General features: G+C 40.7%; 1 protein-coding gene across 2 annotated transcripts in view; it reads right to left on the bottom strand.

Moving 5' to 3' along the window:
- Window positions 1-17,469, bottom strand: part of scaper (S-phase cyclin A-associated protein in the ER) — a 60,921-nt gene that overhangs the window by 37,354 nt on the left and 6,098 nt on the right. The window contains exons 4-20 of one of the 2 annotated variants that reach the window (XM_080476086.1): window positions 16,594-16,782; window positions 13,806-13,906; window positions 13,268-13,384; window positions 11,220-11,347; window positions 10,849-11,135; window positions 9,997-10,347; window positions 8,581-8,745; window positions 8,407-8,473; window positions 8,206-8,323; window positions 7,611-7,722; window positions 7,043-7,183; window positions 6,780-6,935; window positions 6,546-6,688; window positions 5,785-5,866; window positions 5,536-5,688; window positions 4,063-4,170; window positions 187-323 (exon numbers count right to left, since the gene is read on the bottom strand). In XM_080476086.1, coding sequence (XP_080332212.1) covers window positions 187-323; window positions 4,063-4,170; window positions 5,536-5,688; window positions 5,785-5,866; window positions 6,546-6,688; window positions 6,780-6,935; window positions 7,043-7,183; window positions 7,611-7,722; window positions 8,206-8,323; window positions 8,407-8,473; window positions 8,581-8,745; window positions 9,997-10,347; window positions 10,849-11,135; window positions 11,220-11,347; window positions 13,268-13,384; window positions 13,806-13,906; window positions 16,594-16,782 — 2,555 coding nt within the window. The remainder of the gene's footprint in view (window positions 1-186; window positions 324-4,062; window positions 4,171-5,535; window positions 5,689-5,784; window positions 5,867-6,545; window positions 6,689-6,779; window positions 6,936-7,042; window positions 7,184-7,610; window positions 7,723-8,205; window positions 8,324-8,406; window positions 8,474-8,580; window positions 8,746-9,996; window positions 10,348-10,848; window positions 11,136-11,219; window positions 11,348-13,267; window positions 13,385-13,805; window positions 13,907-16,593; window positions 16,783-17,469) is intronic. The other variant, XM_080476087.1, reaches the window with a different exon arrangement.

The raw sequence follows: 17,469 nt of genomic DNA, 5'->3' as shown, positions 1-17,469 counted from the left end.
CCAATCACAGAGAGTGGCCATAAATTAAGATCATCAGTGTTACCTTGACAGCCAGGATGCGCATAACATCTTTTTTCCATCTCCTTGTCACTCATAAAAAAATATATATCCTGGCACAGTTTTGTCCTCTTCTGTCTGCGAGAGGATGGTGGAAAAAAAAAGACAAGGAGGAAACAGACGTATTACCTGGCGTTCATCCTGGAACGGAGCTTTTTCAGCTTCTTTCGTGCCTTCTGCTGCTCCTCCACATCTTTCATGCTCTCGGAAGAAACTGAGCTGTCCGTCAAAATATCCACAATGTACTTCCTTAATGAAAGATGCTCCTGGAGGACAAAAAAAATAAATAAACAATACATCAGTGACACTACTATTCACCTATAATTGAAAGCAGACAAGTAATCCAAAGTAAACAGGCCCTTTCCTTCAAATGCAACACTAAATTACGGTTTTATTGGACTTTATTTTTTCTAATCGATCTGATTATAAACACAGACGCTTCGCAGATAACTGGTATACAAAGGACAAGTTAATTTCTTCCATAAACTTAGATTTTACACAAACTAAAATAAGTCAAGCTTTTTTTGTTAATACTTTTGAACTACAAATCAAGATAAGAGATACGAATATTTTCACATTTTCAATTGTAATTATAATGATCATAATTACAATTATATACAAATTTTAAAAAACAAGTGTCAATTCTTACTTTAAATGATAGTTTTCAATCACACAGAGTAAAATAAAAGCGTAACTTCAGCTTCTTTCAATCATTAAAATACAACATCATATTTTAATGAAGAATTATTAGTTTTACCGAAGATATCAGACATGACGACATTGGGTTTTTTTTCTTCAAAATTACAATGAAACCACAACAACACATTTCAGGGTGAGAGCAGATTGCATACTAAAGACGTGCCAGTGAATTGAAGGTGCAACAAATAGCTCCACATGTCTCAATTACACCACTAGATCCTGTAATTACCCCCAAGACTCTATTGCTCTTTTGAGGACACCTGTCCTGCCCACACATGGACACGTGAAAGGCCCCGAGGTGTCGTATCCTGTCTGGTCCTGTCAGATGATTCTGATATTTTAACTAGGAGGGGTGGGGGTGGAGTGGAGGTTGTAACCCAATTTGAATGGCATGATGCATGTGCACAAAACGAATTAGTCAATTATCCTGTCACCCAGCACCCCCAAAGGAAAGAATGACCTCAGATAAAGGATTTCAATGCAGCGGTCAAGCTAACCTGTGTGTGGGACGGCATACCATTGAGTCAGAGCACCTGCTGCGTGAATAGAGGTTTGTCACTGAGAGGTGTTTAAAAAAGAAAAAAAAAAAAAAATGGTGTCATTAATCCTACTATAGCGAACCGAGGGAAACTGGTACAATAGAGCCACTGACTGAATCTAAGATCAGATTGACCAAAAAAGGACCTTTAAAACAAATGAATGCTCTGACAAATTAGAGGGCCCACATTATCACTTTTCTGCAATTGTCTTTATTATTTCAGGCTGTAATTTTCGGGCTGTAACAGTGGCTATTTTTTCAGTTGCATTAGAAGAAGCTCCCAAGGCCAAATTTAAATCTAAAACTCACCACATAACAATTAAACATTACAGACCGTTTGAGGGGCACAACAGCACACAACAGGAACATTTAAGGATTTTAACAGTTTTTCCTTATTTATTTATTTACTTATTTCTTACAGTAGCAGTAACAAAATATTACCAAACTTTGTAATGGAAAGGATAATGAAAATAAGGATGTCATGTTTCCAGGGTAGAGTCTGTATTTGTATGTGTTTGCCTCTGCCCTCTCCTCACTGACATCACAGGTCAGTCATGACTCATGTCCGTGGCTGTCGCTCACTTTGGGGGCAGATGTTCAATCATTTCTCTGAGAGGCCATCCTGTGCATGAGCCACTCACTTAATGGAATTGTTTCAACTCATCCAAAATATCATCAGTCATAAAGTCACACCTGTTTTACAGAAGACACCCAAATTATCAAGAGTGAAATACTGATTCTGAGATGATCATCTCCTACAGATTTAATTATGGTTCATTCTAATAGTGTAAACTGAAGCTGTAGGGCATTTATGACAAGTGTCAATCTACTGAACCACAACGACAGGCAGGGACGTTAGCCCGAGGGTGCAGCTACCTTATAATGCCAGAAATGGCCTTTGGTGGGAGTAATGTAATACCACCGTCAAAATTTTCCTGCAATGACACAATGTAAGTTTTCACAAAAGAGGCACTGCTTCTCTTGCTGCAATAGAAGTATTTCTATTTGACCTTACATTTGGCATAAAGGAAAGAGTTGGATTTCTTTTTGGATATGTTACTACAACAGAATTAAATTACCAACTGAGCAAAGCTTGAACCGACATTGGTGATTCCAACTGCACCCAGTGACAGTTGAAGAGGAACCAAGAAAAAAAAAATGAATAGCTGAATAAGAGACTTTTGACTTGAACTCTGTTTTTTATTATTACCAATTTAAACTTTTTTTTTTAAACGTGAATAACATTCAAATACTTTCAATGTATAAATATTCTTGTTACTATACCGTGACGACAAGTAAGTTCTAAACTGTGCATGGTGCGCAAACTACAACTGGCAGTCTAGATGTTTTCATCAAGGTTCTCCTTTTGTGGGTATTGATGTGGCTTCAGTGACAAGCCCTTTAGGACTTTTGCGTTCCTCAGAGATGTCAAATTTGATACTCGGCATGGTTATGGCTCTCCATGGCAAAGGAAACCGAGAGTGTTGGACAGTACCTGCATCTCCTCGCATCAGAAGACATGGTGAATGTAAAGAATTACAGTAAATGTCAAGCTCTGTGCCCATACATCGATGTGGCCTTGAGGATAATGTTAGCATTTCCAATTTAAATCACAAGTCTAGAAGAATGAGAGAAAGACGACAAAACACGAAGGCACAGGGCATTTTCGGCCAGCTCCCGCTGAAAAACTATGAAGTGACCCATGCACAGCTGAACCAACCATCTTCACTTTAATTAAAAACCTTTCATTGCTGGAAGAGTTATTGAGCCACAGTCCGGAAAATAGTTGGCAGGGGTTCGAATGAAACTGAACAGCAAAATGAGCTTTGATATAAATAACAAAATGGTACAAGAATCTATGCAAACAAAGTTTCTGCATGTTTACCTATTGAATGGTTTCTTAGTTTTTTACCGGTAATGAGAAAAAGTAGTTACAGGCATTTGAATCTTATCTATTAGAGAAATTAGAATAGCTCAATGCAGGAATAAATTTAATCACGATGTTACACTTTGTGTTATTTCTGAGAGTAGGCAGATTTTTTTATTTTTAGGAAAACTTGACTGGCAACATGCAACTAATAGCCAAATCCAACTATTATGGTTACAGCAAATTTCAAATAATGACGTGAAACATTGTAAATGTAAATGACATAAGGTTAATAGATTTACAATTTACAGTTTTATATCAGTAAAGTGCTGCTCTCCATCGCCTTGTTTATCATACTGTCAAGGAGGGGGAGAAAAATGAGCCACGTTTCAAAAGGAAATGATTTAGAAGAAAGGAAGACAAGGGTATCAATTATTCCTCACTGAAGAGAGCTTTGAATGAAGGAGCTGCCGGGGCCAAAGGTGCCGCGTATAGCACCAACAGATGTCAGCTTCACAATGAGCTCTGCTGAAAGCCAATCTCATATTGCAGCTTGAGAGGTTACCTTGCATTAACGAGCTGCCTTCCCATGGAAAAAAAAAAAAACTCTGGACGACAAAAAAAAAAATAAAATAAAATAGAGACAAGAGGGTGATGTCAGCCCTCCACTGAAGCACTGAACCCTAACTGTGTACATTTCAAGGTCCATTTGTAATGCCACAAAGCCAGCAGCAGAGCTGTGGCAGTATAGGAGGGGATGCATAAACAATAATAATGACCATATCGTAAACGACAACTGCTGCATCTCTTTGTCTTTGCACATGACTTGAGTGGCAGGATGTGGGCCGCCCACTTTGGCAGAATTAAGTGGATGTTTGTTCCCTGAGTGGGTGATACGCACCACTTCCTCATCAGAGAGCTCCCGTCCCTGGATGCTGCTGCTGTCTCGCACAGCCTGCTGGTGTCTCTTGCCCTTCGTGTGGCTGAACAGGTGCACCTCTGAGGTGATCTACAAATACAAACAGAGGTCAGAGGTCACTGCTATGGACACAATCGTGACAGAGGCAGGAAAGGGTCAATAGGGCAAAGTGCTGTCCTGGTGAAACTATATACCACATACAAATGTACAAGGGAACGTGAACTTCCATTTCTGATCCCAAGTTTAAAAAAATAGATTAATTAAATACTGTGGAATGAAAGGAAATGTGATTTGTTAACCATCCTGAGTCAGATTTCATGGATACTTATTGTACTATCAATTTAACACATGGCAAAAAAAAAAACCCTAACAAACTAACTAACAAACCAAAACTTTAGGATGATGTAATAGTATACGACTAATCCATCATTTAATATCAGCAGAGACTTGCCTGATTGTCTTCAAATGAAAACACCCCCAAATATACATCTATTGTTTATTAAGAAGTGCCTAGAGTATTGGAGAGGAATGTGGGGTCATACATATATATATATATACACACACACACACGTACACAAGTACAGAATAAATAAAATGGCAGGACATTTGGCTTAAATATGATTCATATTCCAAATGCTATTTGAAGATGACTTTGAACTCATAGTTGTCTAAATAAACGTTGGGCAACTCCAGTAAATGACCACTACAATAGACTGAATATATATATCAGGGGATATTTTTTCCACGCTCTGTCCCACATGGGTTGGTTTGTGTTTAATATCATTAAATAAAGTGCTTGAAGCTGACCCGTTCACGATCTCTGGTGTCAAGATGTCGGCCAAGGTCATATAACATTTTAACAAGATTCGCTCGATCACCCTTGACCCTCCTCTTTATCTCACGCTGCTTTGAAGACCCAAGGCGTCCCACATTTGTTGTCATGGCAGCCAGTTAGATAAATGTGTCTGCTTGTGGATTTGTTGCCTGGTGTTTAAAAATGCATAATCACATGCTGGCATAAATCTTTGTTTAAAGGGTCACATTTAATCAGTGAAGGCCAATCCTCTTTTAAACCTGTCCTCTTTTAAAAAAAAAAAAAAAACGAAAGAAACCTGAGAATCACCTTCACGTAAGAATTTTTGTCCTTAATGCAAAAGAATAGAAAAACTCAACAAGTAACTCAGCAGAGCTGCTGTGGTGCAGCATGTTTCTTGTCTTTATGAACCTCAATGAAAAACATAGGTTATCATCAGAAATATGATAAAAACAATTAAAGGTCTGAGAGCGACTGTAGCCCATTCAAAGTAAGGAGTAAAATAATGGACGCAGACCACATTTCCCTCCAGTAACAAAAGATGTACAAAGTTCTACAGCAAAAATCTACATGTTGCATTCAAGTCAAACACACCAAAAAAGAAATACACCCAAAGATGGATGAGATGAAGGTTTACATACCACGACACTGCACAGTGAGCACTGTTTCTTGCGCTCATATGGTGTCAGTTTGGGAGCGTAGTCTGTGTTAGCATGCCGTCCACTGCTGAGCTCAGCAGCCTTCTCTTTCCTCTGTTCGATTTGCTCCATATGCCTGCGGCTGCTCTCATCGTGCTAATGAAGAAACCAGAAGCCATGGGTCATACGGAGAACGGCGGGATTCCTGCAAGGATGTCTGTACGGATGCACGGCGGTATGATATAAACTTACCTTAATCTGGATTTTCTTCTGTAGCTCCTCCATGGCCTCTTGTTGAGCAGCACTAAGAGCGGCCAGACGCTCCTCCCGGTCCCTACAGATGGAACGTAGGAAAAAGCGTGTCAAGTCGGTGAAAGTCAATGCAAGTCTCATGCCGGAATCATCCTGGTATGGCTACCTAAATATGTGTGGTGAATTCAGGAGGTTTAATTTTAATAAAACATCCCGTGTACTAGAACGTAGCAGCTGAATGCAAAGCACGTTATATAACCCATAATGACAATGGGAACTTATTTTTCTAGGTTGGTCATAAACCATAAATATAAATGTTTCATTTATGGTCATTTCTGGACTGAGAGTCTGGTCCGAAACTCAAAATGAGTTTATCTCGCTTACTGTATGGCATTGAGCTTTGTATAAAAACAAGCGTTAGTAAAAAAGTGAAAGGATACAACACATCCTAGACAGACGCTGAATATATATAGCTTTCCTGTTAAGACAACACAAACTGCATGCAAGGACAGAATCCCTTAAAACTCCCGAGAACACGGGACGTTACAGATCAGGAAACAATTATCTCAGAAACCACTCTCGAAACGTCTAAAACATTTGTCACTGGTTCATAACTACAAATTGTTGGACTAAACTCCACTCCGAACCATTTTTCCTAATTCAATTTGTAACTTAATAGAGGAAACAAAATGTGACGGTGTCTGAATAGTTCCTAGTTCCACCGTATACTCCCACAGTGAGTAGATTTGATGAATACAAACCTGGCTCTTTCCCGTGCTGCATCCTCTCTTGCTTTCTCTTTTTCCTGCCTCTGCTGTTCGATGCGGGCCTCCTGCTCCTTCCTCTTCATCAGCAGCTCTTCCACTCTTGCCTGCCGCTCTGCTTCCAGGACCCGCTTACGCTCCTACAATGGAAAGATGTATATATTAGACGTGTAACTATTTGTGAAATGCAGTGATTTAGTTCTGATTTACTGCGACGAAATGTCAAACTACCTGCACGGCTTCATCTCTGGCCTGTTTCTCCTCCTGCCTCCGTTGCCTATCTTCCTGCAGTTCGTTGAGGCGCTGTTCATATTCATTCAACTTCGCCAGAACATCGTGTCTCTTGTTTTGAGCCTCCAGAGTGTTGATGAAAGCGATTTCATTTACCTGTGCACAAATATATACCCATGAAGGAGGAATACGAGCAAATGCCAGGCAAACAAAGTGTGTGAATTCTTTCAAGCTGTGACATGTCAGGTGGTCCTCGAATCTACCTTGGCCTCTTCCACTTGAGCCTTTTTTACAATCGCCTGAAGTTGCACCTCTCTCTTCAACTCTGCATGAAGGAGCTTTTCCTCCATCATCTTCCGACGTTGCTCCAACAACTGCTCTTTCCATTTCCTCACTTCCTTCTCCTGCAGACAGAAAGACGTGAGAGACAGGATTGGTGACAACAAAAATGAACGTTAGATTCTTCAGGGCAACACAGACAATACATTTCTGAGTTTGTACAGTCTCAGGCAAGTCCGCGTGGGGATTAATAAGAAGACACACCACTTCATGTATTTATGTGGTTAACCTGATTTACTCTAGGACTCACTCATCTTGCTATGGTCTGGGCTATAAAAACAAACTTCATGAAAGGCTGTTGATTTTGGCTGGGGGTCTGTCTCATGGCTGCCTGCGGCCAGCTGGCCTGGATGTGACTGAATGGGGCTGTAATATTTGATGATTCTATCGAGTTGTGTGCTGACAGAACCTCTCGTTTGTGAGCCAGGCCCAGCTTAGCGTGCATGGGGTTTCTTCAAGGTGCTTTCCGTCGAGTCGGCACAGCTTACTCACCCTCTCCAAGAGCTTCTGCACTTTGACTGCCTTTTCCTCCCGGAGTTTGTCCCTCAGCTGCTGCGCCTTCAGCTGCTTCTCCTCATGTTTCTTCCTTGACTCTGCAATGGTCCTGTCGAAAATATGGAAACAAATCTTTCATCCCCTTCCTTATCAACAATGTCCACAGCAGACAGACTCAATCAGGGTCTGTATAGACAGTCTGGGAGGTAGCCTGAAAACAAAGAACAGCCTGAAATGTAATATGAGTCTTTGACTTTCATGACACTGGGTTAAATCCCTGTCAAAGTTAGGTGAGAAGTTTGAAAATGAGGGTTGAAGATAAAGCCGAAAAACTGACTGAACTGTGTAGAAAAAAACCCCCTCAATTCTAAGAAAGAGGATGTGATAAATCAGCTACTGCTGGGTGTCAAACTCATTTTCGTTTCGGGACCATTTGCAGCCAAGTTTGATCTCGACTGAGTTGTACCAGTAAAATGATGGCACTGAAATAAAATTGAACAGGTGGAGTTGTTGTTACTCGTGGTTAAATCTGCTCAAAAGCATATTGTACAAATCATTACAAAACCGCTTCCTAATCAAAAACGCTCACTACCTTTTGCGTGACGGTGAGGACAACTTCTCATGCATGTGGATTCCATGTCCAGGAGGCCGTGACGGTTCTTCTTCTACCATGTCCCCCCATGAGGTACTCTGACGCCATGGTTCTCGAGCTGAAGGGCAGGACACAAAATAAACATTTTTCAGTGCCATGTTTGCTTTAAGAAAAAAAGGTGGGTCTCATTTACAAACCAACCATCGTAATCTGCCAGCATGTCACTCCAGTCCATATTAACTCCACCGGCTCCATTGCCAATGCCAGTCTGTGGAAAAAGTGTTTTAATTGATACAAAATTAGGGAAAAAAAAAAAAATCATTTTAAAAGGCTGAAGGAAATTTTCAAATATAAAAAAACGATGAAAGAACTTACAGGAAAGTCGCTTTCATTGTCGGTCTCCAGGTCGTTCTCGGCCTGAATCTCTCGAGTCAACTGTTCCTCCTCAGCAATGGCGCTGGCGATGGCTTCCTCGTTGGCTTTCTCCAGCCGGTCAGCCAGCTCTTCTTTTTTAGCGAGCACCTCCGCCATGGACTGGGGCTACACACACGGCACAGATTTCACCTCACACACTCTTCGTACTTCACTGGCACAATGTTCAAATGAGCACACTTCAAACGAAGCTAACAAAATAATCTTGGGCCAGCTTGCAATTTTCTTTTTTTTTTCCTTCAATGCAAAGCAATAACTATTGTATTCTGTTAAGGTTATTGTTTATTTTTTCTGTAAGCTATTTAACAATATTCCTTTCCAGTTGACATATTTGGCTCTTTAATAAAAGTTTTAAATGTAAAGCATTTTTATCACAAGAAGATAGTGCTGATGCTTCATTTTCTGATAACTGTGAATCTTTATACTATTAAAAAATCAAAAAGAACAAGAAAAAATTGTCTGATAGAAAAAAATGTTTCATGTGAGTTCCTATGAAGATTTCATTTTATTTTTTAAACAGTTGGTTTGATTTGTACATGGGTGCATGACTCAAAGACTGAAGGATGTACTCTTATCAACCCAATCACAGCTTGTACCACACAATAAATCACAATTATCACAAGTGAGGAAGCATCCAAACGTCATGCAGGGCACAATAACAGTGAGGGTGAAGAGATGGTGGAAGGAGGCAAATTATGATTTTGCTCACTAAAATTGGCCGTTAACTGATTGGTTTGAGGTTTTTGGAGAGTTTAAACAATTTTCTGACATGGAAATATTAAAGGAATTTCACTGATTATCTCGTGGCCAGCAATGACTTTAAATCGACTGTCGTGGAAAAATGAGGAAAGGTTTATTCAAAATATCTGTCGTTTAAGTAAATATTCAAAAACACGCTTTGCATCTTCTGAAAAATTTCAATAAAATGTCCTTCACTGCAGATCTCAAGGATGTATTTCTTTTTTCTTTGTTTAGGTGCAAGGAACTTTGCATTACCCGATACTTGATAATGATTTGAAGCAGAGAAAGCATTGACTTGGTGGAATGTAAACTATATATATGCCTTTTTTTTTTCTTTTTAAAAGCATTTTTATGTACAAAACCTAAAAAGCATCAGTATAGCTAATCCAAGACGAGAGAATACATTTGGGAAACACTATGGAAGTACTTGCTCGAGTACAAAAGCCATCTACTCGCAGCTATTCTTAACAGTCTATGGTACTACAACAACACTACAGAGAGCTATGCGGTCTTGCCGGCGCATTTTTGTCTGGAGGCTTCCTAAGACTGACTTTGTTTAGGCGGTGAAGGACCCGAGGGGATCCCTGCCCTCCCAGCCCTCCATCTCTCAGCACTCACAGTAGAAAGCTCTGTGGGGTCCAGCACACTCTCCAGTTTCACCGCTGCCATGGGAGTCTCAGTCTGTCCTGGAGCAGATGTGGCCATGCCCTGAGACGCGCCCCCCTCAGCCACACTGTCCCCAAAGGTCAACAGTGTAGTGAGCCCATCCGTCTGGGACAGATCTAGGGATGTGGTGAGGTTCAGAGCAGGGACTGGGACTGATAAGGTAAAGTCTGCTGATGCGAGTGTGGTTGTGACAGGGGTGCACTCTGGGGCTCGGGATGGGGTGAACGCTGCTATAGGGGGAGGCGCGTCTTCACAGGGTGCGTCGACACACTGCCCCGAGTCTCGTACACTCTCTGCTGGGGGCTGCACCGACAGTCACACACAAACACACGCAATCTCGATTAAAGACATGCATATTTCAAGCAGTTCATGAGAGCAATAATTGAAAAAAAAAAAAAAGGCAACACCAGTCAATACTCGCACAGCTAAACCACAAATCATGCAGGGAAAATGCTATCGACATGCCCTAAACATCAAGTAATGCTTAAACTAAGCAAATTGGAAAGGCAGCTTTCTAAATCAACCAACGGCTTTAACACACTCTTACCAAGTGTGTCTTGATGAATCATTTGAGTATTTATAAGATGAGTGAGAGGTCTTTCTGCCCCTGAAATGTCAGTATACAATCAATTCCATCAAAATTGATATGCCTGTCTGGACAGTTCGTCTATGAATACCACGGAGCCCAAAACAAAAACAAATGTGGCTGATAAAATGGTTTAGTGTTACACTGTTCCCCATAAATAATTGATATCCAGGGACAGCTCAGGCAATGAGACATCACATGGTAGTGAATGTTAGTACCTCCATTATGTGTCCGTTCACTGGATGTTTAACCTCCTCCAAGGGCTTGGGCTCCGAGGGGACTTGGTGTTTAGCGTCCGTTTGAGTCACGTCCTTGTCCAGGGGACTGTCAGGATGGAGTTGCTGCTTTTCCTGATGTGGCACATGTGACTGGTTGCAGTTGGCACTCTCCTGTTTTGGTACCACGCGAGCCAAGACAGGATTGACCTTGGCGACCATGGTGACAGAGCGAGGCTTGGCAGTGCGTCCTCGCTGTACGGTCATCCAACCCTCTGCATCTTTTTTACCTGGAAAAAAACAACACATCCAGGAGACGTTTCCATAACCATTCCCTCTGTAGAACATACTGGCTTTTAACGTGGATTTCCTACCGGGTTTCTCTGCAGGGAATGTGGTTGGTTGACTTGAGGTTGAAACAGACTGAGTGCACTTCACTCGATCTGCCCAGCTGGGAGTTGCATGGGAGAGTCGAGCTGCGGCCAGTGCTGATGGAGGACCACTGATGAAGACACATAAACATAGAGAGCGCACTTGAGAACAAACAGACCTGCACCTGTAAGGTGAAGCTTCGACTGCCAGAGGGTAGACTTTTCAGTTGTATCATCTCTGAACACGTCCTACTATGTTGTTTGTCTAAAGCAGCAGTCTGATGACAGTGTCTGTCTGACCCCACCCAGAACGTTCCACTCTAAAGGAGCACAGGCCTGTAGTGGAGCAAAGGCCTCAGTCATGATCAATATCCATTTCCTAGGATCAGATTACAAAGCAGTGCAAATATTGAACCGATGCTTCAGCAGTCTTTAACTGACACTTTCATCTACACCTTCCACCGACTCCGTGCGTCGAAAGTGAGAGATTCAACAAACTGCATTAAACAAATGCTTCACCATCAGCAATCATTAGCAGTCTTGATATTATTGCTTTCTGCACTCTCCAACCTCTTCGAAAACAGATAGAACTGCTATGATACTCAGTCCTGTGTAAAGTAACATTGTTAACTTCAGATGCAACGGTGTTCTGTACCACTGAAATCTACTCTCTTCCTGGCATTCCACTCGATCATAAATGGGAAAAACGTGGCTGGTTATTTATTAGCATTACAAGCAATGCAATAGTATTTACAGGTATGGACAAGGCCATCTGCAAAAACTCTGAAACGTGTTCAAAATGCATAAACATGGACGTACGACCATGAAGATCAAGACCAGCCACAGTTTAAATCAGTTAATTGTTAAATGAACTTTCCACAAAATGATTTCAAAAGCATCAACATTGTCCTTATGTTGACACTGAAAATCTGAATTACAAAGACAAATGTATCAGCAGAGACACGCAAAGTATGTATGATCTTAAAAACGTGTCTTTTGTGTGAAGCTGAATGGCCTAATCATACAATAATTTGCACTAAACAACTGCTGAAGCTGACAAGTGAAGTATTGTCCGGAGGTTGATGCTAGAAACCTGTATTAAACAGGAAACAATGTACAATATAATCACCCCGAAACAATGTAGAACTATTAATCTTTAAAAGCCAAGACTGACAATTCAGTGTTTTGGTTCAGTGCTATCCATAATCAATTTAGGTGAATTTGTCTACATAAGAAAGGACAAAAAAGAAGGAAAGGGGGCACTGGAAAATCCCTGAAATGACTGTGTAAAACCACAGGAAGTATAAGAACAAATTACAAAAGAAAACTTGAATGACCTGTTGCATCAGTCGCATAAATAATGAGAAGAAGTCACCTGATCATGTTTTCTCCCTACTGCACTCTAGAAAGTGATACAGACTCTTTAAAACCTACAAATCGACCTAAGAAAACCACTTTCAAAAGAATGCACAAACGTTTACCAGTAGTAGAGTCAGAGAAGACAAAGCCAGTGCACATGCACACGTTTGGTTGAAGGGAAAGAAAGTGAGACACGCTAATGCCATCAGCTTCCAATGTGATTTGCTATTCTTTTTTTTTTTTTATTTAAAAAAATATGAACAACTAAAAAATAATAACAACATGGGGGGGTAGCCTCTTGTTTCTTACATTTTCAAATAGGAGAAAAATATACATGTATTATTAATACAAGTATTGATTCAAATAGCAGTGTTTAGGAAAAGTCTGATCTCACAGGCTTGACCTATTCCGGCCATATTCGATAGCAAGTACCCTCATGAAGTCTGATCGGAAAGGTGATTTGCTATTATGTATAGTTATGTATTTCGTTTTCTCCTAATTTTGCACAGAAACTGAACTTGGTAAATGTTTTCTGTTTTTTTCGGGGGGTGGGGGAACAATCACAGTAAGTACTAATCTTTTCTTTTCTTTTTTACACAGTAGCGTGTGTGAGTGCGTAAATAAGAGTACAGAAATCAAATAATTTTTAAAAACAAAAACACACGACACTTGACAAAAAAAGGATAACTTACCTGAAGTTGAGGGCACGACGTGCCCCTGGAGAGGGAACCATTCTGTCTTTGGTGGGGCTCGGCATCACGTGACGTCCCGGTGACATCTTGCGCACCTCCCAGGCTAAGAAGGGGGGCCTGTCCAAAGGGAAAGTGGCGTCATTTCTTGACAATGCAGCTCATTTGAAATCTTCATCGCTAAACACACACAGACACTTGAGTCACATTTGGCAAATCATTTAGGCCGATTCACTTGCCGGGATGCGAGAAATAAATGAAGCACGTAGAACTTTGAGGCTGTCTTATTGATTAACAGTTCGTTTTAAATGAACAAATTGGGAGGTAGCACAGCAGGTTCCATTTCTTAGTCAATTTACGGCTGCAGCGGTCAGTGTGTTAAAGAGAAGCCAATAAACTCATGGATCTCTTTGAATTAAAGCCAAGGCTATTGATCCAATCTGTTTGTGACTCAACTGGGGACCAGACACAGGCACCTCCAGTTTCACTAGAGGAAACTATTTAACACGGCAGTGAATGAGACAAGGACTTAGTGAGTTACCTGTTCTGGGCATCGGTTTTCTCCAACTTCTCTTGAAGCTGGATCCAGACTATCAGAGCTTTGAAATCCCGAACGTAGTTATCCAACATCATCAACACCTCCTGAACGACACAGACATAAAAACCACAAACGAAATTTACCAAAAGACAAATAGAAAAAAAAACACAGACATCAACTCTTTATCAAAAGAAACAGCTTCATAAATGTGTTTAATTCATGACAGCATTAATCTCAGTTACACCTATAATTGAGAGGTGTATACTTGTGGCAGATATTTCAATCTTTGGCCTTCTCTCTGGGAAATGTGATCTGTAAAAGCTGCTCCCCCCCATGCTTTTAGAGAAGAAATCATGAAGGATACAAAAGAAACACAAAATACAAGTTTAAAGCGAAATTTATGACAAGTGTAATGGCGACTAATCGAACAAGATAAAGCTTAGTGTCACAGTATGGTTCAACCTCTCCCACACTTTTCAAGAAACCGCAATACAGGTAAAAAGTTTACTATTCCCAAAATATCATGAAAATGATGTAATTGACAAACGAGTCAAATGAATAGGAATTCAAAGAACTTCAATTTGCCAAAAAAAAAGAAAAAGACCACACAAAGATCTCAAGCTCAAACGCAAATCATAAACACTTCAAACTGAAATCTTTGAAAAAGAACAGAAGCAGCAGATATTCCCATAACAATGCCCCTTATCTACACTTGGACCACAGTTTTGGTTTTCCAGAGGTGGCAGGCTGCGAGGAGGTTATTCTTCCCCAGAGTGCTAATGAAACACACAAGACACAACTGATTGATGGGGAGCGTGAAGGGAGTGGTAATTGAGAGTAAAGCTTCACAGTGCTTTTAGTTAATAGGCAAGTCAGGCCAGTGAAAGATGTGTCCAGCAGCAGGTCTGCTGATTAGGGCTGGTTAACCGCCAGAGCCGGCACCACGGCTCGGCGTTCATTTGGTAATGACGATCAAGATGGAGAGAGGTTTTCTGCATCTCAGGCCGACAGTAACTATAAGCACCATAAATCGACCTACGAAACGGTAACAGACACACTTACCAAAATATACCCCACACATAACATTTTACGAGAAAAGGCTGATGAATGTTTAACCTTCAGGAGGCATTGCCATAAAGTGAGAAGACCAATAAAAGCCCGAGGTCCACACCTTGAAACGCAAACGAAAGGCTCAGACAAGTAAAGCTGAAGGTAAGAAATAGTGGCCTCAACACACAATCAATAAACCCTGAATACAAAAGAACAACAACAAATAATGAAACCAAAACTTTGATTCGGTTAAAGAACCGTCGCAGATAAAAGAAGTGTGAGAACATTAAGTTATGTCAACACTTCAAATATCAGTTAACATTTAGAAACTACAATAGCAAGTTCTTACATAAATTTAGGATTACTCTACATTGAATGGGTAAAAAAAAAAAATCCACAATGGGTGTTGTAGCATGTGGATGTTTACTTTGTGCTCCACGGCTTCTGTCCTGTAGGTTTTTACAAGAAACCAGGATTTAAAAAAAAAAAATAAGAGTCATATTTTACAACTGAATGTGATCAACGTATAATGAAGATAAACTATTATAAAATAAGGACTTAATCACCTTATTTCACCTTCCAAAGTAAAAACCTCTTACAAACTAAGCTATTACGTTTGGAATAAGTTAATCAACACCTCTGTCTTTGCATCACATCCAATAAATACAAAAGAAGTCATGGCTGAAGAGTCACTGGTCAGTAATTAAGCCAGTGGGTGCCGGGTTACAGAGGCCTGGGCTTCATCCATAAGCATGTTTGAGAAACTTATTCAGAATTAAATAAACTATAACAGTACCGAGCCTTGACCGAGAAGTCGTCATCACTTCCTCATGATGATCATGCTTGTTAAGCTTGAATATTGTGGGTTGTTAATGTGAGGGCACATAATGCAGATTGTCCACAGCTCCACCGGGGAAGGGGGGAGTTGTGGCTGGGGGCTATGAGAGTACTCTCCTTCCCCTCCAGATGACTCCGTCATCCATCAGCGTCCATTAAACCCAGGCTGGGTGGGATGGGGGATTATGAACAGCACCCTGCTTCATGGCCATTAGACGGCATTAAAGTGTACAAAGACACGGTGGTAGGTGGAGGGGAGGGATACACAAAACAAAAACATGCCCAGCAGCCTGTTGTGTGACACAGGACAACTGACAGCATGCTCATGACACCACATGGGAGCTGCGCTGTGGCACTGTCAGCAAGCCGACCACACCACAGGGAACGGGGCTACGCTAAAGACCGCAGACCATCACCAGAACAAAGCTCAGCCTTATGAAACATGGCAGAAGGATCAACGAAACGCAGGCCAGAAAGTTTTTTTTCAAGTAGGTCACACAATGTCTGGTGCATCAAAAACTAACATACACAAGCACAGAAAAAGGAAGCATGGTAAAAAAATATATATAATTGAATGTGCACGTTGTACAACATACAAGAGCAACTTTCAAATCATGTCCACAAAAATGGAAAATTGTTTATGGCTTGGCTGTTACATCAGAGGCTGTTTCTTATAAGTAATGAATATTCATGACAAAATAAGAATGTTTTGGAGATCCAAGAGGAATCAAAAGGAATGCAAGCTGGGTGAGAAATCCCATCATGATCACAATGTCTCCCTCTAGTGTTCATGAATTCACCTTTGCATCACTGAACCCAAAATAACCTGAAAAATCCTGAAACTATGAAACAGATTTCAACCTTAGCCCTCAGTCATTTTACATCTAAAAGCAAACAGACTGACCTTGCATTCCACGACACTCTGATCAGATTCACATGTGACGTATAGCTCGCCCACAGCCCGGCGCAGGTTCTCGAAGAGGAACGCCCAGTAGCGAGCTCGCAGGTCCACCTTGCGGGGTTGCCTGGCCTTGGTGGGACTTTTTTCTGTTCCCTTTTCCAGCAGGGCTCCTTTAGTTTCCAAACCGGCATTCTGTCAAGGCAGACCATTGGTTAAACATGATCCAGTACAGACTGACGCAGTGCAGTGTGGCTGTCTTCATGTTTAAATACAGCTGCTGAAGGTGCTGAAGGCTATTTCTATTATGGCTGGGACAAGGGGTGCAGCTGTTCTTATTCAGACAACACGCCAAAATAGGCAGGTTATTTTGAACCCTATGTGGCAACTGTGAGAATTGGTCAATAATAAAAATTGTTTCCATCAGGCAATATATATATAATATATGTATAATATATGTTAAAATCATTTGTGTAGAGCTTTTCAAAATACTGCAAGACACTTTTTACATAGTCACATTATTAAATCGGCAAACATAATAACACATAATAAAAATTAATAAAATTAAATATTATAACTTCCATCTGTATATTAAAATAAAGAATAATACACAGGAGAGGAGTGGCAGAGATTTAGCTACAGGTGGGATGGAATAGAAGAACACTAATATTCAGTCACTTCACAGACTAAAGTGGGGACACCTGATCCTCTTCCCTTTAATAATTATATTTTTCTCCAGACTGCCTTTCGTAAAGCAAAAAAAATGAGAGCTGCATGACACTGTCAGAGGCACCTAAGTGTGTTTATTTTAGCATTTCTGGCAAAAAAGTAGAAGAATAGGGTTGATGAATTGGTGAAGACTGCCCTCTAGTGGGCGGAAGT

The sequence above is a fragment of the Lipophrys pholis genome (assembly GCF_963383615.2).
Source record: "Lipophrys pholis genome assembly, chromosome: 11".
Taxonomy (NCBI): Eukaryota; Metazoa; Chordata; class Actinopteri; order Blenniiformes; family Blenniidae; genus Lipophrys; species Lipophrys pholis.
This window is presented reverse-complemented; position numbering and strand designations above follow the sequence as displayed.